Source organism: Callospermophilus lateralis, chromosome 13, assembly GCF_048772815.1.
Source record: "Callospermophilus lateralis isolate mCalLat2 chromosome 13, mCalLat2.hap1, whole genome shotgun sequence".
Classification (NCBI taxonomy): Eukaryota; Metazoa; Chordata; class Mammalia; order Rodentia; family Sciuridae; genus Callospermophilus; species Callospermophilus lateralis.
In genome coordinates, this window is record NC_135317.1 from 38329786 (window position 1) to 38353213 (window position 23428).

Genomic DNA, 23428 nt, shown 5'->3' on the forward strand with positions numbered 1-23428 from the left:
CACTTCCACCTCAAGGAAGAGACCATTCCCTTTGAACTGCCTGCTCTTGGATTTACACCTTATCTGGTTCTCCACCTCATAATGTGGAGTTGTTGTTTGCTTCCTGGATCTACCTGTTCTGGTCTTCAGACATCTGTTGACCTTTGCCTCGTGTCCCTACCTCCAGGTCAGCTATCATCTTCCTCACTCAAAGTCCTCAATTCATGGCTTTACTCTGAAATTCTCTTTATAGAGATCAGACATCTCTACTTCTCCTTGTACCTAAGATATTCAAGTCAACTGTGAATTCTTCTTCTTCTTCTTCTTCTTCTTTTTTTTTTTTTTTTTGCCTTAAGGAAACTAAATCCAAGAGAGGGTAGAGGAGGATAAAAAATAAATCACATTCATTTATTTATATTATAATGATAATACCAACTTATATTTAGTGAATAGTTGTTATGTGCCGAACACTAAATGTGCTGAACATTTCATATACCGTTAGTGCTATAATCATCTTTTTGCTGGCAAAGAAACAGCATTACATGGTCAGGAAGTAATGGCGCTGGATATGAACCAGATGAATAAACTTCAAAGCCCAGGCCCTTCCCCTCCAGCTGTATGGTCTTCCTTGGAAGTGAGACTTTGGAGGAAAGAATCTGCAATTCATTCCATTTTGTATTCGTGTTGTCTCCTAGCATGATTAACAATACAGAACTTCTACAAACTTCTAGTGGAATGCATTCTGGATTAGGGGGGAGATAGGAACTTTGCTAGTCAATGGAAGATGGATTTTTTAAGTTGACAGAATGTTTATCTTGGGAAGGAGTTCTTCACCCTCCAAGACTGAAGGTCATGGATCGTAAAATTATTTTCAATTTGTCTTTGCTCAACACAGCAAGGAAGCAGAATGCATGCTCATGCTGTGAAAACAGAGATTGAGTTTTATATTTCTTCCACAGAGGAGTCATATGCAGACAGTCTGTCCTGTCTATCGATCTGCTGAAGTCAAGTAAATGAGATAGAAGGAAAAATTCTCTAACTTATAAAAGTCAGTCAGACCTTGGAAGAATCTGTCATTCTCTATTTCTTTCCAATATATGGAGCAATTAGAAATTGAATGCCTAGATTTGGAGCAGAGAAATTAAATTTTTACATTTGTTGAATAACGAATGCATTCATGAAACAGGAAAAATATGCAAAAGAGGAAGTTCTTAATGAGATCCTGCAGGAGATCTTTTATATTGCACTAGGGAGATTTGCCAAGTTCCGTGATCTTTAGGAAAATATTATTATGAAAATAGTTATGTTCAGAGCTCAGAGTTCGTCCTTTCTACGGGAAGATTCTTACGTTATTCTAGAGTTGCCAAATATTTTAAATTGTCATGCCCACCCTGTATCCCCATATCAGGTTGTTAAGTTTTCACACAAACCTGGATGGTTGTGATAAATTTCACCCATCATTATTTATGTAAAAGCAATTGGACAGCTTTACTTGGCATTTAATTTAATACCAACATTAGTATTTTATATCATCTTTGAGTATGGAGGTATTTATAAATACGTAAATCATTCCAACCAGTTTTATTGAATCATGATTTATATTCATCTAAGGTTATATATTTTAAGAGTATAGTTTTATTAGTTTTGACATGTGCATGTATCGTTTATACAACCGCCACTGCAGTCGAAACAGAATATTTCCATCACCTTCAAACATTCCCTCATGCCTCATTCCAGTCAATTTCTTCCCATTCCTGGTCTCGGACCACTCTCAATCTGTTTCTTATTAATGTAGCTTTGGATTTTCTATATTTCCATATGGAATCAAAGAATGTAGAATCACTCAGTAACTAGTGTTTTTGTATCTCACTTATTTTTGTCCTTGAAAAAATACTGTAAGCAAACTAAATGGCATGCCACAGGTTGGGAGAAAAATACTTGCAAAATATATATCTGGAAAGACTCAAATTTAAGTTATGTGAACTCATCTTAAATAAAAATATACTAACCCAAATTTTAAAACTAGGCAAAATATTTGAATGGACAACTCATCAAAAAAAGATATACAAATGAAAAATATATATAAAAACATGCTCAACATCTTTAATCATTAGAGAAATACAAATTAAAATCACAATGACATACCTCTGCTCACCCATTGAAGTGGCAAAAAATAAAATATCAAATGATGGAGAGAATGTGGAACAACTGGATGTCATACATAATGTGGGGAAATTCTTTAGAAATTTGTTTGATAGTTTCTAATAAATTTAAAGATATATTTATCATAAGTCTCAGCAATCTGACCCTTAGTATTTACCCAAAAGAAATGAAAAGATGCGTTCACACAAAGACCTGGTCAAAAAAATCTTTGTAGCAGCTTTATTTATAATAGTCCTAAACTGGAAACAACTCAAGTGTTTGTCGATTGAGGGAATGAAATACAACAAAAAGCTATGTGGTAATAAAAAGCAAACAATTAATGATAAGCACTACAGGATGGATGAATTGGGAAAGCATTATACTGAGTGAAAAGCCAGATACAAAAGTTTATGTAGGAGAAGTTTGGCAGGCTTACAAAATTTTAAAAAATCAATGAATGTTTGAGTATCACACAACATTAGATGCTATGTTCCTGATCATTTTTGTCCTCAAAGAGCCTACATAACTTCATGAATATTCACCAAGATAACGTCACCAAGAGATTTTTCTTAAAGGAGAGCTTTGTAGAGTAGTTCCTCAAATGCAGTTTGGTCTTTCTTATCATAGTCTGTGTGCCCAGGGAAAGTTGCAGTGTACCTACAACTGATTTCACAAATCACGATGTAGAACATTTCCATTATTTCCAAGTGGGTTCTATAGTCCCAGGACAGAATCCATGGCAGACCTCAGAGATCCATGCCTTCAAGTGGATCATCTAGCTGAAAGAGCGTCCAGCCCAATGTGGAAGGTGGTCATAGATTCCACAGCCAGTCTGTAAGTCTCCCTGGGGTGGGAAAAGAAAATATTCCTGAAGCCAAGATTGGGGTCCCCACAGATCTTGGAAAGTGGGTGTCAGCGTTTATGCTTATACGCTAACTTCTGCCACCTCGGAGAAGCTGTCCTGGTCACTCACTGAAGGAGGGCCTTTCTCCCATAACTTTATATCAACCTCTTCTATTCCTCTCAATATTGAGCATTCCCGAAGGCTTTCCTGTTCATTGATTTCTTTACTTTTTCTTTTCTGGGTATTTCCTTGCCCCAGAATCCCAGCTCCTTGAGGACAAGGATCTGTTTGTGGTTGCTGTTGTTGTGTTTAATTAGCTGATGAATCCTAATGTATGCCAGAGTCTGGCACCAATCAGGTGTTCTGAAAATATGGACTCAGTAGAATCAAACACAATTAAATTTGAATACATTCAATAGAATTCGATGATAAATACACTAAGAAATGATACATTCCTTCTAATAAAATAATTTCTTCATCTGTTGTTAAGGATGAAATTATATGATCTGTGTAAATTAGAGTACAGTGGCCTAACACGCTGCAAAAGCTCAGAACTGCAGAAGTTACTAATAATGAGATGGGGTTAAATCGCCTCGTTGTGTCAAGAGCAAGTCTAATTCTCCCTTAATTCTAGGACTCCAAGGAATTTTTCTTCTTTTTAAAAAATCCTTTTGTTTTCCTTCCAAACTTCTTGCAGCTCCCCTCCCATATTTTTCTAATCGCTGCTCAAGAATATTGGGAGTTTGAATCAAAACCCTAACTCTGAAATCTTCCTTCTTTTTTTGGTCTTAGGTTCTAGAATTTTTAGTCCTATCTGATCTTCTAAATTGCATGATGTAGTCTTACAACATAGTACATAGCTTAGAAGGGGAATGGAAACTTGTATTAAGGTAACATTAAAACAATGTATTCAACCTAAAATACCATTTATTGTATCCCATCTATTTCTTTTCTTTTTCTTCTTTTTATTTATTTATGGTAAATGGAAATCGAACCCAGGGGCACTTAACCATTGAGCCACTTAACAACTGAGCCTTTATGATATTTTATTTAGAGATAGGATGTTGCTGAGAGTCTCACTAACTTGCTGAGGCTGGCTTTGGACTCATGATCCTCCTGCCTCAGCCTCCAAAGTCACTGGGATTACAGGTGTGTGCCACTGTGCCTGGCTCCATCTATTCATTTCTTTCTTTCTTTTTTTAAAAAAAATTTTTAAACATTGATGGACCTTTATTTTATTAATTTTATTTATATGTGGTGCAGAGAATCAAACCCAGTGGCTCACACATGCTAGGCAAGAACTCTACCACAGAGCCATAACCCAGCCCCAATTTCCTAAACACAACAGAACCTCTCATCAAGTGCTCTCAGTAGCAGGTCAGGTAAATATCAACTTGAAATCTATTTCTTTGGTTTGTTTTTGTTGTAATGTATTGCAGGTGTAGAACATTGTTGCATTTCTCCATAATATCAAATTGCACTGGCTTATTTAAGAAATTAATTTTATATAGATACTATCAAAAAATTGAGATGACCTTTCAAATTTTTTTCAGATTATTTTTCTGAATTTTTGACATTAAGGAATCTAGATGGACAAGCATTCTTTTTTTTTTTTTAAAGATGATTTTTACAGCAAGCAGCTTCTGTTCCATTTTCTTACTTATACTTTCAAATTTTTAAAAAAATTGTAAAATATATATAACATAAAATTTACACTTTTACTCATTTTACATTTGCAATTCAGTGACAGTAATTACACATTGTGCAACTATTGTTGCCACTCATCTCCAGGATATTTTCCATCTTTCCCAGGTGAAATGGTACACATTGAACAATGACTCCCCCTCCCGGCTCCCACCCATGGAAACCACCATTCTTTCTGTCTCTGTGAATTTGACTACTCTAGGCAGTCAAATTCCATATGAGTAGAATTGTATGCAGTATTTTTCCTTTAGTGACTGACATTTCACTCAGCTCAGTATCTTCAAAATCCATCCATGTTGTACCATGTGTCAAAATCTTACTCCCTTTTTAAGGCTGAAAAATATTACATTTTATTTTTACCATTTTTTAAATCCATACATCTGTTGATGGACACTCCAGTTACTTCCAATTTTTGGCTATTGTAAATAATGCTGCTATAAGCATTGGCATACGGATATCTCTTTTAAGTCCTGGCTTTCAATTCTTTTAGTTATATATGCAGATGTGAAATATTGCTGGCTCATACATTAATTATATGTTTAATTCTGAAGGGAACTTCTGTACTCTTTTCTTTTTTATTGATTTTTTTAAATAAATGACAATGAAATGCATTACAGTTCATATTACACATATAGAGCACAATTTTTCATATCTCTGGTGGAACATAAAGTATATGCACACCAATTTGTGTCTTCAAACATGTACTTTAGATAATGATCTCCATCACATTCCACCATCATTGCTAACCCCTGCCCAGAGTTGGAGAAGATAATGCTAAGTGAAGTTAGCAGCTGTACCATTATACATTCCTATCAGAGATGTACAGAGTTTTCAATTTCTCTACATCCTTTCCAATAATTGTTATTTTCTGTTTTTTTAATAATAGACATCTTAATATGTATATGTCTCGTGGTTTCAATCTGTACTTTCCTAACGATTAGCATATTGTCATGTACCTTTTGGTCATTTGTATATCTTCTTGGGAAACATATGTACTCAGGTCCTTTCCTCACTTTAAATATCAGGTTGGTTTTTTTTGTTTGTTTTTTGCTGTTATTTTTGAGTTGTGGGAATTCTTTCTATATTCTGGATACTAATCCCTCATCATATATAAGATTTGCAAATATATTTTCCAATTCCGTGAGTTACTTTAACACTGTTGGTAGTGTCCTTTAATGCACAAAGATTTTAAATTTTGTTGTAGAACATTTATCTTTCAGTAACCAGTGCTTTTTTGTTGTTGGTATTGTTGCCTGAGCTTTTGGTATCAGTCCCAAAAAATCATTACTAAATCTAAGGTCATAAAGGTTTCTCCTTATGTTTTCTTCTAAGAGTTCTTAGATTTAGGTCTTTGGATTGTTTTGAGTTAATTTTTGTATATGGTACAAGGTAAGGGTCCAACATTTTTCTATGTGAATATTTAGTTCTTCCAGCATCACTTATTGGAAGGTATTTTCTAAGCAAGAATTGTTCTAGTGAATGTTTCTAAAGCGATTTGTGACAGTTTCAAAGGTCAAACAAATAATGATTAAGTTGTGCATCACTTAAGGTAGATTTTGACCTCTCCCAAGTTGAAGAGTACTGGAAGAACTAAGATCATTTACATTCCTTAGTGAGAAAAAAAAATAACATAGGCTTCTTGGACAAAGAAGACAAGACTGAAAAGTTACAGGATCATCCATTGGTCAAAGTACACCTGCCTGGTTTGCTGGTATACAAACTTTCAGACTCAGTGGTTAGAGAGGCCTCCCTCTTACCTGGCCACCGGGAAGGCTGGTGAGGAACATGTCCTCATCACTGTGGAGTTTGATTATTCTATTGGCATCTGCTAAATTAGATGGTGAAGCTGGTGGACTTAAGCAGCAGCTACGAAAAAGAAGTATTGATAACCTCCAACAGTAAGTAAACAGGGGTAATTTTTGTTGATGGAATAGGGAAGTTCCTTACCACTTTTTCACAAGCAGACAGATGAGCAATAGTGTAATTTTGCTTTAGGAAAACAGTGATGGCAAAAAGCCAACAGGGAAATTTATTTGGACCAATACATGGAATTACTTTCTTATGTATAAATTATTTATTTTTCCATAAGCTTACTATATGGTTACTAGGAGGTATCTCCGGGAAATTTACAGAGAAAGAAGTGGCAGATGACTACAGCCTAGATGTACACTGTCTGTAATTACTCAGTGAGAAATTATTTAGATTTAAAAATTATATGTGCTAATTACTGATACAGTCTCTGGTTGTCTTACATAGGCCTCGCATAGCCTCAGAGAGGGGAAATTTAGTGTTTCTTACATCATCTGCCCAAAACATTGAATTTAGAACTGGACCCCTGGGAAAAATTAAATTAAATGATGAAGACCTCAGCGAATGTTTGCATCAGGTAATAAATGTACTACACACCTATTGAAGTCATTTTGCATATCAATATATAGTGACTTAATCGAACAGCTCTGTTTTAATCTGTACCTTGACTCTTTAGCCCAGGGAACACGATTGGCAGTAAGATAAGTTCTTTCAAAGGACAGTGACCTAGAGTTAATAGTGGGTAGAGGGAGTAATGCTAACAGAGGTGGCTCATGGTACAGAAAAATGTACCCTAGTCCAGAAATAATATGGAGGATGGTACTTGAATTCCTCTGTAAGGGAGGTGAAGGGGAGGGTAACCAGGGAAAGGTGTTGATGTGACAAGTTTACTTTTACCAAAGAACTGTATTGGACAATTATTCTCATGACTTATTGAATGTTTTCAGTGTCAGTATTTATTACATCATGCCTGCAAATCTGCTATAATGTAAGAGTTAGCATTGTTTGGAGCATAGTATAGGTTGTCTGCTTGCATACTACCTGATACGCATGATCTCATTTGACTCTCACAGCTACCCTGTGAAATGGGTTTATTATTACCACATTTATAATGGAGCTAAATGTACCCTAGCACTGTTAAATAATTTGCTCAAAGACACACAATAAGTGGCTGAATCAAGATTTAAAACTCGAACAGTCTGGTTCTAAGCCAACTTTCTTCATAAGCACCCTAAACAATTATGGGAAATATGCAAGCAGAAAATACATTAATGTAGTGTTATGAAAAGGTTTAGGGGAATTATGCCAATGCTATTTTGTTCTAAATTTTATTGTTCATAGCATTATTTTAGTATTTATAATAGGCAAGATCATCGTGCTTAAAACAGAATATAACTCAAGTTTTTTTATTAGAGTCTTCTAAGATATACATATTTTTTTTACCAGCGTTCTTCTTCTCCTTCTTTTTCTTTTAAAAATAGATTGAGAAAAACAAAGATGATATTGTAGTTTTAAAAAAGAGTGCAGTTGACCTGCCCCAAAATGTATCTAATCAAATCCATCAGCTTAATTCTACGGTAAGGACTTAATTCTACGGTAAGTCTGACATCCACATCTTAAGAGTAAATGAGTTCTCCTTAATTCAACTTTGTAAGTAATTCATTTTGCAGGGGACATACATCTTCTCTTTTTATCACTGTCGTTATGGACTTTTTGTTGAACTCGCATAACTCTAATGGAGGACATAGAGGTGTTGGTGGACAGAATGTTGGAAATACGAGGGCAATGATATGTTGCACATGCGGATATTATTCAAGTTCTGAGATAACCTTCTTATTGGTGAAGGGGCTCATGGCTGTTATGAGAAGCAATGAGACAGCTTCTCAGTAGGATGCACTTCTTTTAAAAAAGACCTAGGAAGGAGCTGGGTGTGGTGGCTCAGGCCTGTAATCCCAGCGGCTCAGGAGGCTGAGGCAGGAGGATCGTGAGTTCAAAGTCAGCCTCAGCAACTTAATGACGTCCTAAGTGACTCAATGAGGCACTGTCTCTAAATAAAATAAAAAAAGGGCTGGGGATGTGGCTCAGTGGTTAAGCACTCCTAGGTTCAATCCCCATACACACAAAAAACAACAACAACAACAAACAACAACAACCTAGGAAGGAAGGAAGGAAGAAAGACATGTGACGGAAGGGAATAAGATGCAAGGGAAGCCTAGAGGGGAGAGGAATGAGGAGGGAAAAGTGAATGAAAATGGGAACAAAGTCAGCCCCTGGCAGAGTGTATTAGGAAAATATGCCACGGGATACAACACTGTGTGAAATACCTTGGAACCAGCTAACTGGTGTTTTTGTCTTCCCCACTGCCAGCTTGTGGCTCTCGAGAGAAAATTTCAAAGCTTCCAACAGGTAAGGCCCGTAATGACTAGATACCTTATATCTTTCACTGAAAAATACACAAGAACCATCGACAGAGTTGACATCCTTATTTTAAGGGTAGATAGATGATTGATATCAAAGATGTGCTTTTCCCATAACTTAGTTCTCATTCCAGCTTCTGCTTCCCAGGATGCAGACAAGGACCCTGAATCTAAGAGAGATGCAGTGACCAGGCCAGGGTCACTGGGCGCGTGAGGTTTTGTGCCTCCAAGTTCATCGCCCGCGCGGATCCCTTCTCACAATGGCACCTTTAACTCTTTGACAGTAGGTTTAAATGTGCTCTGCTTGATCAGCTCTCCGTCTCCCAACTTGCTGATTCTGGCATCAAGGACTCAGTTTTGAAAAGTGAAACATGTTTTCTAACATGAAGTTCCAAAGTCTGGGGTGTATCACAAATATTTCAGATTTCCTTGAAATTCCATTTGCTGGTAACTAAATTGGAACCATTTCATACCACAAATGTTCTGTAACTTTACCAAATGCTTACAAGCCGACTGTGTACTTCCAAGCTTCTTACCTTTTTTTTGGTGAGAAGCTGGACTCTTTAAAGACTTTTATGGAAACCATAACCTTTTATCCAGAGAGATGTAGCCTCTTCCCCTGTAAAAGTTGGGCAAATGTCAGAGGAAAAGACCACCAAGAGACTGTCTCATGCAACAGCAAAGGGTTTATTGGGGGGTCAGCATGCTGGGGCTCAGAGCTCACTTCTGAGGAGCAGAGAACAAAGAGCCCCGGGAACAACTTGAGCAGAGCTTATATACATTCTTTGGAGGGGGCAGGGACTTTACACACATCATAGCATCCTTTAGCAAATCATCACATACCACGGGAAAATCAAATAACAACTCTAAAACATGATTAGCACATTCACTGGCAGGAACAGGTCGGGCGGGGGTGATTGGTCAGTACTAGGATGGGTATATATTTAAACTGATTGGTTTAAGCCTTGAGGTGTATATGTGCTGGGCTGCACGGTTTCTGGGAGGGGGTTGTTGAGCAACAAGGTGGTCAGGGGAGATTTCAACACACATCTAATGGGCAGTTCCGGGAATTGTTTTACTGCCACATGAATTTCAGGTTCCGAATGCAACTTAAAAACTTTTCAGGACAGACCTTATCCTTCACATTTCAATTTTTTTATCCTTTCACCCCTAGTTATTGTTTTGTGGGATTCTAGATTAAGACTCTCTGTAGAACATTGTTCTCTACTTTCTGTGCTTGAAATTTGTTAGCAAGTTTATGTATATATTAGTTTTCCCCACTTTGACAATTGGTGGCACCCTGAGGCTTCATCATTTTAAGAAGTGGTTGAGTGAATGAAAATTAGTAAGGAATTGTGCTATACAACAAAACCCAGCACTAGAGTTTTTAGCCTTCTACAAGGCTTCACTGTTTCTGCCAAAGGTCAAGAACTGGAGAACACAGTCCCAATGAGCACAGGGTGTCCTCTCTCTCCTCACCCCTCTTGGAGAGTTTTTAGCGCTTTCTGAACGGAAATGCCTTTCAGCCTTTGGTTAGGGCATAGGCTCTCCAGGCCACCACAATCCCTTCCACTCCCTATTGTCTTCCTTCTGACTGCTGACCTTCATTTCCTGCTGGGCCCCATGAGTTTTGGAGTTTCAAATCCCCAGACAGTGTTGCTTTTGTACGTCAGAAGAACTTCTAATGAGCTCCTGGTGAACATTCTTCATAGTGCCTTTTGATGGACACAGCTCATTATGGTACTGGCGTAGAGACAAAGAGAATAATGAAAGAGAAGAGAGTCCACAAAGAGAACTCCCCGCAACGCACATGTATGGTCTCCTGATTTATGACAAGGGTAGAGAGAGAATAGGCTTTGCACTAAATGGTACTGGGCCACAGAACTGTCCTCTGGCTCTCTATTTCATCTGTAAACAAAGGAAATGAACTTGCATTTTTGCTGTGCGCCACTGTATATATACCTAAATGTAATGCATACTTCGCCACTATTTAGGCAGAAAAATCAACTATCAGTAAAGTTAAATAAAAATAGATTCGTTGCATTATCCTTTGTCCCCTCAAAAAAGGTGTCTCTGTCCCTAAAGACATTAAAAATCTTATAAGATTGAAACTGGGAGCTGACATTAGTTTAGAATGGCCAGGTTGTATAGACAAAGGTAGGTCTGTTTGCCACCGGATTGAATGAAAGCGGTCAGGTGAGCACAAGGTCGGGTGGGGGGTGGGTGGATCTCAGCGGGCCACATGGCAAACAAAGGGGCTTGGAGCAAAATGAGTTCAGTCATTTTAACCCATGGGAGGAGGGGGTGGCAGTAAAAAGGGATCAGATTTCAAAGGCTTATCTGGAGGTACTAAAGATAAGAATAACAGGGCAAAGAATGGGAGATTTCCATTTATTTTTTTCTTAGTGCAATCAGAATCATTCGCTCTTGTCTACTGACCCATGAACAATTCTTTTCCAGAGAATAGAGTAAGGACTTCTTCCTTCTGGCTAAAAGCACATAAAGAGTTAAGGAATGGGAACACAACTGATAATAGCAAGCACCTCTTAGGTTTTCATAAGAGAATCGATTTGCCAAAGGACAGGAGTAATTGATTGGAAGTGGAGGAGACCCCACCGATAAGGAATAAAAAGAAATTTTTCACACCTGCACTGAGACCTGCCCTTGGTCCTGGGAACTGCAGTGTCATGAGCTCACTGACTGACCTCTCTTTTTTTTTTCCAGACAGTGGACAAAAACTTTTGCAGCAGCCATCCCTGCCAAAACGGTGGAACCTGCCTCAATCTGCATGATTCTTTTTATTGCATCTGTCCCTCACAGTGGGAGGTGAGTCACTTGCCTTTGATTAAAAGACCTGCTGAGTCAGCATCTGTGATTTTTTTATGGACTCATTCAGACATATTTAATTCTTCACCTAAAGTCTTTAGGATTCTGTGACTCCTGGATCAGAGTGAATTTTACTGTGTATGCCAAAGGATGGCAAGTAGGATTATATAACCCAGTGAATGCCAGCCAACCTAAGGAGGCGTTCACTTGCTTGGATAATTACACTGAAGGCCGTGATATTTCTGTTAGCATTAATTTTTTAAAATTATTTTTTATATTTTTAATTTGTTCTTTTTAGATAAACATGAGAGTATATTTTAACATATACATAAATGGAGTATAATTTATTCTAATTAGGATCCCTTTCTTGTGTTTTTATATAATGTGGAGTTTCACTGGTCACATATTCTTATATGAACATGGGAAAGTTATATCAGATTCACTCTACTGTCTTTTCTGTTACCATCCTCCTGCCCTACCCTACATTCCCCTTTGTCTAATCCAATGAACTTCTAGTCCCCGTCCCATTATTGTGTGTTAGCATCTGCATATCAGAGAGAACATTAGGCCTTTGGTTTTTTGGGATTGGCTTATTTCACTTAGCCTAATATTCTCCAGTTCCATCCATTTACTGACAAAGGCCATAATGCCATTCTTCTTTATGGCTGAGTAATATTCCATTGTATGTATGTACCACATTTTCTTTATCAATGCATCTGTTGAAGGGCACCTAGGTTGGTTCTATAACTTAGCTATTGTGGATTGATCTGCTATAAACACTGATGTGGCTGCATCACTGTAGTATACTGATTTTAAATCCTTTGGGTATAAACCAAGGAGTGAGAAAACTGGGTCAAATGGTAGCTTCATTCCAAGTTTTCTGAGGAATCTATACTTCTTTCCATAATGGTTGCAACAATCTGTAGTCCCACCAGCAATATATGAGTGAACCTTTTCCCCTACATCTCACGAACATTCAGCCTTGAAAAAAATTAGCATTAATTTAAATTGTTCAGATTTGTAAAGTAAAATGACTCTTGACATAATTAGTTTTCTTGCAAAATGTTCCTAGCATTACATTAAGTAAATATTCCCAGGCATAGGGCCATTGTAAAACGATCTTGATATGTCTCTTTGGGTGACTGTTGTATTTTTTTTAAGAGAGAGAGAATTTTTTAATATTTATTTTTTTAGATTTCGGTGGACACAACATTTTATTTTATTTTTATGTGGTGCTGAGGATCGAACCCAGCGCCCTGTGCATGCCAGGCGAGCACGTTACTGCTTGAGCCACATCCCCAGCCCATGTGTGACTGCTGTATTCTTATGAAGAGCTCTTTGGTTCAATTAGGTCAAATATGAATTCCAGAGGAAGGATAACTAATGGTCAATATTAGTATTTTTGTATTTGGCTTAACTAAGGACTTATTTACTGTCCATATGTAAATCCTTACACATACCATATGAAAATGAACCCCCAGATGCCTCTGTGACCCATGACACCTGACTTTCTTCTTTATATAACTGCAGGGTCCTCTTTGCTCAACTGATGTCAACGAATGTGCGATTTATTCAGGAACACCCCTGAGCTGCCAGAATGGAGCCACATGTATGAACACAGTGGGGAGTTACAGGTAACCTCTTTTTAAAAAAGCTGTTGCATTTTTAAAGGACTAAAAGCATCCCATAGTTAAAAGAATCCAAAGTGAATTGTCCGTGTTCCCGATAAAACTAGGTACTCCATGGGAAATACGTGGCTCTGATTGAGCAAATACATGGCTATTTTTATTTAGATCAACAAAAGCTCCCGATGCTCTACTCTCACCCCGTGAAGAAGTTCTTTCGCCAGCATCTTAAGGAATGGGAGGAAGGGTTCCCTGTCTTAGCGAGTTCGTGGTTTTAGTAAGCGTAGCTTCATTCAACACTATGTAAAAATGTTGACCAAAACAGGATCAAACATTGAACTGTGTTAATCAGTAAATGTGTTTCTTCATGTAGCCACCAGTTCCCTCTCCGAATCCACCTGCAGTTTTCTTTTCTTAAATTTTTATTTGGCCAAATGACTTGTCCACAATATTCTCCTGTTCAGCTCAGGCATCGCCTTCCACAGAAAACTTCTGTTCCTTTACTAAACTGAGTTAGGCATCACAGTGCCCCATTTTCCCACCACACTTCTAGACTGTTGTCATCAAAGCCATCCATGATGGTTCACATATTGATCTTTTTAATAATCCAATCCAGAACTTTGCAGCAAATCATCATCAAGTTTCCTTGTGTGGAGTTCCTTAAAATCACTTTTTAAAATAATCTGTAGATATTATCTTTCCCCATATTTTGACTGGTCTCCTGTTTTCCAAGAGTATTTAAGAATTAAGAAATGGGTTCCGCCAGGATGTGAACAAATTCTTTCAACACTGGGGTATAATCTCACTGGACTCCAGAGCAATTGTTTGTTCTCTTCCTAGTATCTACTTCCTCTTCCTCTTCAATTCCCTGGGAGAAATATCCATTCTGTTCTCTCCAGAAAAACTGAGGGTAGCAATTTAGTTTTTTTAAAAATATTTTTTAGTTATACATGGATACAATATCTTTATTTATTTTTTATGGGGTGCTGAGGATCGAACCCAAAGTAGGAAGCACTCTGACACTGAGCCGCAATCCCAGCCTGCAATCTAGTTTTTATCCCTGTCATCTATTACGACATTATTTTCTCAAAAAGCAGTCACCCTTCTTCTCTTTTCATTTAAGTGATTCTTAACAACAACAAAAAAATTCTAATCTTTTAAATCTGATCTTTAAAACTTTTGCTCATTCCAGGTTATTAAAGACCCTAAAGGGTGGTACAGGACAAGCTAAGTGTTAGAAATTTGAAGGCACAGCCATTGAACTCTTTTAAAGGCTTTGCTTTTAGGATTTGGCTTTTAATTTAAATGGTCCTTTGCCCCTTGCTTTTATAAACGTTCAGACTTGGGCTTATCTTTCATTCCCTTGAAAGCATTATCTCTTGGTTTCTATTTATGGGCATTTATCAAGGAGAATTGCTACTTGGAGATACCAGTGGCAAATTGTCCTGACTCCCAGAACTTATACTTTCTGGCCTTCCCAATATCTAGAAATGTCCTGGAGATTAGATCTCACTCCTGATCTTCCTTTATCCTCACTGTCTGTTTTGGTATCTTGTATGCCCATAAAGTGATAAAGATGTGCAAGGGAGACAAAATCCATCAGCCAAGCAGGCTGTTATTTTTGTTGCTCTCAGCACATTATTTGTCTTCACTGCAAAATAGAAATTGAAAAAAAAAAAACCCTTTAACATTCATAGCTATTTATAGCATGTCCAGATACATACATATGAGAGAGGGAGAGGGAGAAGGAGAAGGAGAGGGAGAAACAGAGAGAGACAGGAAGGGGATGGGGAGAGAGAAGCCATTTTATTTGTTGAGCACAGCATTTCTAAATTAAAGCTTCAACTTTGCAAGAGCAGTCCCAAATCTCTTGTACCTTGCAGTAAAATGCATAAGGCCTCCATCTGCTGGCTCTGGAAATGATTTTGGCTTTTAATCTTTGCCCTTCATAGATTTGCTGGAAGACATCAGGAAGCAGAACATTTAAATCTGGTTTCTTGCTCTTGATATGAGGATGATTAGTGAAGCCTCAGTTGATTTCCTATGCCTTAACTCGAATGTATGCATATCATGGTGACTTTTGGAAGGAATAACATTTTAAAAAATCCATGAGCATAAAATTTAATTCTTTTGCATTGTGTAATCTGTACGTAATGAAACAGAGAGCATTTAGAGACTTTCTTTAGTCCTATTAATTTTGTGAGGCTAAATCCTTATTAATCAGTAGTTTCACTGAAACTAGAAATCCCTCTGGGAAACTTCAAAACACATTTGCCAACGGAAAACTTGAGTCACTTTTGAGTAATCTGGACCTGCAAAAATATGCTCATGATGGACAAAGTTTGCTTTGGATTTGAGACCTCCTTCAAGGTTTTTGTTTGTTTGTTTGTTTTTAACTCTTACAGCTGATTTACTTGGGGAGAAAAATGGAGTTTTTTATTTAACAGGATTAATAGTTCATAATTGCAAAGACTTTTAAAAAAGATAAAGCACTGTGCAAATACTAATTAATTGGAAGCTCTTTTCATAGACAAGTTTTTGGCAAAAATTATTTTATAAAGTAATAAGAACAAGAAAAATCATTTTCTATTCCTACTCGTTCTTGTGACTAGAGGTCTTACCTACAACTGCCTCAGACAGCTAACAGAACAGTATTTTGCCACTTCTCAATATTGTTATGGCCTCTTCATTGTGAAGAATTGATACATATTGTTTTTCTACTTTTGTGTTTAAGATAGCCCTTGGGGTCTGAACTTGCCACCCATGGATGGTGTATGTTATATCCTTAGGGTTCAGATCTGAAAGGCTTTTTAGGAAAAAGCAAAACATAAAATAATTTGCATTTGTTCTCCAGGAAGGTGATGATGATTAGTATATTTTCTTTTCATTCATATCAATAGTGGATTTTAAAACATACTGAGCTTAAACGATGAGGATAATCTGGTTTTAACTTAGGTGGTAGTTAAGTATTAAACTTATTATCTCTTTCAGTTACTCAGTATATTGATATTGAACCATGGACTCTAACATAAGTTAAACTATGACTATGGAAGCATCTTTGACATTATCTCGATTGCCAAATGCACTTGTAATGTTTCTGAAGTCTGAAAAGCCTAGCTTTTTTATTCTGCTGGAACCAAGTTGGTGATAAAAGGTTATTACAAAGGTGACCTCAGTAACCAATCAGTAACTAATAACTAAGACAGGAGTAGTATTGGGGTCATTTTAAAATATATAATTATTTTATTATTTTAATTATTGTAGGAAATATATAATTATTCTTTTTCTTTAAAGGCTGTATCAGATCTCCTTGAAAAATACATTTTGCATTCAAACACTTTTATGTTAAAAAGACATACACATGCAAAATCTTCATATTAACTTCACCTTCAGAACATGGAAATGTAACAGGGAAAAATAATGGTGCAGGAGTAACACACACCTGGGTTTTTGTTTATCTTCTATCAATCATCAATTCCGTGGCCATAGGAAGCAAGTGCCTGTAAAATGGGATTTAAAATACTTGTCTTGGGATCACAGTGGGGAAGCTTATAGTCTGGTTGGCTTCCCTTCTCCCTCCTGTCTTCTTATGTTATTTAAATTTAAATGAAAGAGGTCTACTTTGTAGCTGGTTAAAGGAGGGTACAGGGTTAAGATTCACTCATGTCCCCACGACAATAGCAAGGGAGAAGGTGGGGGAGAAAAAGAGGATTCAACTGCAGGTCCATGGATCACAATCTCCTCATTTACCTGTGGTTAAGTGCTCAGTGATAAGATAAACACAAATTCTGAGCACTTCCTACAGAGGAACGCAAAAATGAGAAATTATATCCCATCTGATTAAAATGTATATGTCAAGGTTGTTGTACTGTCATGTGTAACTAATAAAAAAAATTAAAAAAAATAAATAAATAACCTCTCATGACTTAGAATTCAGTGTGAATGTAGTGCTCATGTGTGATTAGTACACTGTGTGTACTGTGTGTCCCAGGGGTTCCCAAACAGATCTTGCATATCCAGAAAATAGACTTAGCAAGGAAGAGAAAAACAAAGGAAAAAAGAGAGAGAAAGAAACTAGATTCAGAAAGCTAGTGGTCATTGGTTTTAAGATCTTTTAAACAATTTTGCAGGTGTGTGGTGTGGTGTGGAAATAGAGTTTTAGCAATAAAGGCAGTTGGATCAAATGCTCAAATGTGTATGAAATGTAAAAGTTCTGCAATCCCCTAAATCTAATTAAGTTCTCTGTAAGCATTTTCTATGTAAGTACGAGAAAGAGAAGAAAAATGGGAAGAGAACACATGAGGAAAAGTCTAAAAAAAAGATGAGGGGAAGATAGGTAGCTATAGATAAGGAAAGAACTGAATTTCTCCTTGAGTTTAATCATTTATTGTGATTCATCTATGATCTTGTCTTAAATGAGAAAAAGCACTCTTGTAATACTGGTAAATGTGATTTATTAATGAAATAGCTTTCATATAAATATGTACGATGTTGCAAATTTCACGGCTCACATTTCTGCAAAAAATATTCATTTATCTGCAATTCAAAAATTTAATGGGGCATCCTCGATTTTTATTTGCTAAGCCTGGTAACCCTACATGTGAGTTCGTGGAAACTGTTGGCCACTATCTTACTATCTGGCCATGTTCTCTGATTGCTTTTTCCTTAGGAACTGACCAAGAATATCACCACAGCAATTGTTTCTGGTGCCCACCATGCACATGCCACATCCTGTCACCGGGGTGTGGCTCTTGATCCTCTCAAACAGCCAAGCTGATTTCCTGCCATGTGATTCACATGTCATCTGTAGATCTTAGCTGAGCTCCTTGAACCTCAGTGGGTATTGTTGAAAGGGTTTCTTTACCTTGTAGAATGGCCCCTTTTCCAGAAAACTCAGAAACTAGATCCTGTTGCCAGGCATGGGAGGCAAGCAAGGCCATGCAGGTCCCCACCTTCCTTATCTATGTCCCCTGATACTGAGGGTCAGTTCTTTTCAGGAGGGCTTTCTCTGTCAATGCTGCTGGAGTCTGACAAATAGTGACCTCTGGGCTCTTCCATTCCCTCAGATGTGTTCAGATGGTGTGAATAAACTTAGGCTTCTGTGACTCCCCTGTCCCTTTCTCTTCCCATGTTTCTATATAAAGTTGACTCAGCAACCTGAAGAACAATAATGTCTCCAGCAACTTTCTTTATTTGATCATTATGGGTCTGAAATCTTCTAGTAGCAAAATGCCCTATTGGTAGCTTGGGTATCATATAATAATTACATTTTGTCATGAGTTAAAATGTGACCATGAAAGAAATGTCACCATGTTGACTATATCTTTTATGGATAGAAGACGTATCACACTTTGTAATATGAGATTAACCATCATAGACTCAGATATGGATATCATATGGCATGCAGGCTTTTACCAACCTGGAGTCATTAGTTCCGTCAGTGTCACTGGGCTTAGCGGAAGGTCCAGCAGAATGAATGATGAATGAACTTGCTGATCTCCCTCTTTCCCTTTCTCTTTATCACCCATGGTTTATAGATGTCTGACCTTTGACAGTGTTGGTTGATGACTCGATACTAGAAGAATTGTAGAGGGAGTCTTGTGAGATATTAAGTCACGATTCTCTAATACTTTATTTGTGAAGACAATACATTTAATAAATCTTTGCCTAGAGCAGAACAGTGATTTTTCTCCCAGGGTTCCAGCCTGTCAATCTATATTGCTGCATTAGGATTCCATGTTAATATCATCAATTTGCAATTTGAATGTTTTTTTTTTTTTTTATTATTGATGCTAAGAGATAGACACTAGCCTTTAAGTACAAACCCTGTTATTTCTGTGTTACCGACAGTTGTATATGCACACCTGAAACATATGGGCCCCAGTGTGCCTTCAAATATAATGACTGTGAAGGGGGCTCTCAGAAGCGCTGTGGCCACGGCATCTGTGAAGATTTGGACCGAGAGCGACATGGAGTGGTGGGTCTCTTTCCCAAATATAACTCCTTGTGGGACCCATGGCTGTTACTTCTTCATCCTTTACTGACTACGTAGGACAACTGCTCAATAGAACTGCAGACAGGAAGTCATTTCCTGCTCATTAATAGGGCACAGGCAGGGAGAGAAGATGTCATATTCAGAAAACTGGAGCCAGATGTTGAAGATTTCATTATATAAAATACTAAATTTTTATGATTCCTTTATGAGTCTCTCTGAGACTTTACCTTCCTTTGGTCTTGTGTGTTTGAACAATGACAAGACATGAAAACACAAAAAGGATTGGTTTTGTCAGCAGCATGTCATTTTGAGTCTGGATTTTTCTGGCCCTGAGCTCCTATACTGCTGCAGATTCCATGAGTTTACTTCTCTGATATCCCTCCATGCCTGGTTCTGGGGACCATAGCTCCTGGCCCACAAGGTCATCCAATCCCGGCCAGTTTGGCTGTTTAGAAGAACTTTGGAACTTTAAGTTCTATTATTTTTCCTGTTCATATGATGTAAATGGTTTTTTTCCAATGGGGGAATGGTGGGGGAGGAGTGAGTCGAGGGGAGGTTGGAAAGGAAAGAATAAATTTTCAAAAAGGAAACAAATAGAATTGATTTTCCAAGGTCTATGCCTACATGGGTGTTTTTCCTTCTAAAATCGTAGCAGGGTGAGTACATTGACTTTAATTATATTGACTTGCTGTTCTTGATGATTGTTGCTCTTTTCCTGGCAAGAAAAAAGATAAATTATAGGAGTCTCTTACTCTGAAATAACGATGTGTCCCCTTTTTTTCATGGTCTAGTCTAAATGCTGAAATCACAGGGGAAGAAAGAGAAAGGCCATTCAATTGACTTGATGGAAACGAATGTTAGACCATTAACAGTTGAGGGTTGGTGAGATTTTCAGACTTCTCTTGCTCCTTTTCCTGATTGTCTTTGTTTACTCTGTTGTCCTCGTGCCAGGCCAACTTCACCTGCATCTGCGAAGTTGGGTGGACAACTGGGCCAAACGGTATCTCCTGCACACAGGATAAAGATGAGTGTAGCTTCCAGCCTTCACCTTGTTCAGAACTTGCACAGTGCTTCAACACTCCTGGTTCTTTCTATTGTGGAGCCTGTCCAACAGGTACATTCTCAGGACCACATGCTAGGTCTGCATGCCAGGCAGGCAAGGCACCAGAACCAATTTCCTTCCCCTACTGACGTGCAATACGAGGACCATTCATAGGAGGTGTTGGAATCTAGTTGAATGTCCTGTTCTACTAACTTCTGCTTGAGACTATCATACTACTATAACCTTTGTATAATAGAGGTGGAATTTTTCTCCAAAATAGTGCTAGAGTCAAATTTTGGGCCAGCATTAGCCATAGAGTTTAAAAGTTCTAACCTTCTATTGCCAAGACCATCAGTTAACTAGACTTGTGGACAAGAAACAAGTACTTAGTCCTATTTTTCATACCAATCCAATGTTTGCAAACTTGAGTGATTCTTTGTCTCCACTAAAGTCCAGTAGTTCTTGCCTGAGTGTGTCCTTTGAGTACCCTATGACCTTCATATAAATAAGGATGCTCAGCTCTATCATAACCCCACAGACACCAATCTCCAGGAAAGGCCACATGTTGAGTTGCTGAAAACATGGGTTCTCTCCTCCAAGCTCCCTCTCTAACTGTATGAGATCATCACCCACTCAACACAATATTTGTAGGGCACCTACTATGAGCAAAACTCAGTGCTGGGTGCTCTGGAAGCCATTCACCATTCTGCAGGGAGTTTAAAAGGCCTTTCTCCCTGGATGTTCTTAGAAAGTAGAGAACAGATTATCATCATAGCAGCCATTCTTTTATGAAAGAATCATTAAGGCACTGTGTAAAGGTAAGCAATTATTGTTTTCATTCTTGCAACCACAACAAAAACAAGTCATGGTAGAACTTGTATTATTCACATTTTTAAATAGGAAAACTTAAGGCTTGGAGAAGTTAAATAGGGCACCAGAACCAATTTCCTTCTACTACTGACATGCAATATGAGGACCATTCACAGGAGGTGTTGGAATATAGTTGAATGTCCTGTTTTACTAAGTTTCCCCAAATTCTGTAGTTTATAAGTAATCAGGATTCCTAGAGGAGACTTGGACCCAAGGATATAAAGGCTTAAAATTTTAAACATTATTATAATTTTATAACTTGAATTATAAGAATAATACAAACTTGTTATCAAAATGAAATAAAACAGGAATGACTAAACTGAAATAATATTCTCTCTCTTCACCTTCGATCTCATCCTTTCAATAAAATTAGTTATCCATTTTGCTTACAAACACTGAAAAGCACATACGGGTTTTCATATTCTTATTTCCTTAAATTGGGAGTATGATTCCAACTCTGCATATTAATATTAAATTAATTATTTTCAATTAAAATGTGCATCAAAAATTTATTTCAATGTGAGTGTTCACATGTAAGTGATATGGGGCATGGCTGCTATTAAAATCATTTTTAGTAGTCAGTGGTACAGATGAGTCATGAGAAATTCAGTAATGTCCCTATTGACCACTGATTTTTTTCCTATTAAACAATGCTGAAACAGATGATATCTTCTTACCTACATTTTAATATACTGGGTAGTTTTATCATCACAGAATAAGTTTCAAGAAGAATTTTTAGTCAAAGGATATATATTTTTAAAATTTTTAATGAATATTGTCAGATCTTTTCCAAATTGGTTATATTAATTAAATATCCAACTTACAGTATGTAAGAATACATACTTTGCCAGAATTTGATTCTAAGAATTCAAAACTTTTTTTTGTTTGTTTTGGCAATCTGACAGGTACATGTCATTTTAATATTGTTTGTTCTTTTAGTAAAGTAGATTTTTAATGCTTTAAATCTTTGTATTTCTTCATTGTTGACTTATGTATAGAGCTAACGTTTCACATCTTCTTGTTTTTCTAGGCTGGCAAGGAAATGGATATGATTGTCAAGATATCAATGAATGTGAGATCAACAATGGTGGCTGTTCTTTGGTTCCGCTTGTTGGGTGTGTGAATACACCGGGATCTTTCAACTGTGAAAGCTGTCCACCAGGTACTGCACCAGATTTCCTGCTGTCATTGCCACCAACAGATACATTTGAAAGCAGAATCTTGTACTATATTTTAAATATGATTTCTATCCAACAACAGAAACTGAACAGTACAGAACATTTCATTTAACTTGGTGTTTCAGGACAAATTTGCTAACTACACTATAGGAAAAAAAAATTTAAATTTAATATCAATAGAAAACAGGAAGTCTTTAAAAGTGGTGAAATTGCCACTGAGATAACGCAGAATTTGAATTTTTTTGGTGCGAATTTCAGATCTGCTGTATTGTTCTCACATGTAATTTATTAATATAGTATACCAATGGGATGTTTTACATATGAGGTTTGCTAAACCACAGGCAGGGAATCCCATGTTAGGTTTTTTTTTTTTTTTCTGGAAAAAAAGTTATTATTGCTACTCTTTCATCTGAACTAAATTAGTATCCAAGAAGTTCAGACAGTTTTAAGGAATAAACTGAAATTTTGCAATTTCTAATAACATGAAACAACAATATTTCTAGGTCTACCAGAAGTTTCCTTGATATATATATATATAAAAAATAGATAGATATAGATATAGTGATAAGACTAACCAGTTTTATTATAGAATAAGTTTCAAGAAGAGGAAACTATATTTCATATAGAAACTATATATTACATATATATATGATTTTTTATTAGAATCAACCTAGAACATAATTTAAGAAGTCAGTTATTTTTCACTTTTTATCAATTATAGTATTTTATTTTTGACGCTTCATCTTTATATCTTCTGTTTTGATGCCAGAGGATCTCTGCTTGGTGACTTCAGGGTATCTGATTCTAAGATTGGCATTCTTTCCTTCCCACCCTTGACATTATTTCTCACACCCTGCTCTGCTTTGATCAGGGTATGTAGGTGACGGAAGAGTGTGCACCCCCATAGACATCTGCTTGATCAATAATGGAGGCTGCCATCCAGACGCATCCTGCTCCTCAGCTCTAGGTAATGACTCATCTCCCTCTTTGTCATTGG

The 23428-nt window shown here is 37.1% G+C and overlaps 1 protein-coding gene across 1 annotated transcript in view; it reads left to right on the top strand.

Annotated features, from left to right (window-relative positions):
• Positions 1 to 6454: 6454 nt before the first annotated feature.
• Positions 6455 to 23428, top strand: part of Cubn (cubilin) — a 274311-nt gene continuing 257337 nt past the window's right edge. The window contains exons 1-10 of the mRNA XM_076831399.1: positions 6455 to 6567; positions 6926 to 7055; positions 7960 to 8055; positions 8846 to 8884; positions 11620 to 11721; positions 13252 to 13355; positions 19197 to 19323; positions 20293 to 20455; positions 22284 to 22415; positions 23303 to 23398. Coding sequence (XP_076687514.1) covers positions 6455 to 6567; positions 6926 to 7055; positions 7960 to 8055; positions 8846 to 8884; positions 11620 to 11721; positions 13252 to 13355; positions 19197 to 19323; positions 20293 to 20455; positions 22284 to 22415; positions 23303 to 23398 — 1102 coding nt within the window. The remainder of the gene's footprint in view (positions 6568 to 6925; positions 7056 to 7959; positions 8056 to 8845; positions 8885 to 11619; positions 11722 to 13251; positions 13356 to 19196; positions 19324 to 20292; positions 20456 to 22283; positions 22416 to 23302; positions 23399 to 23428) is intronic.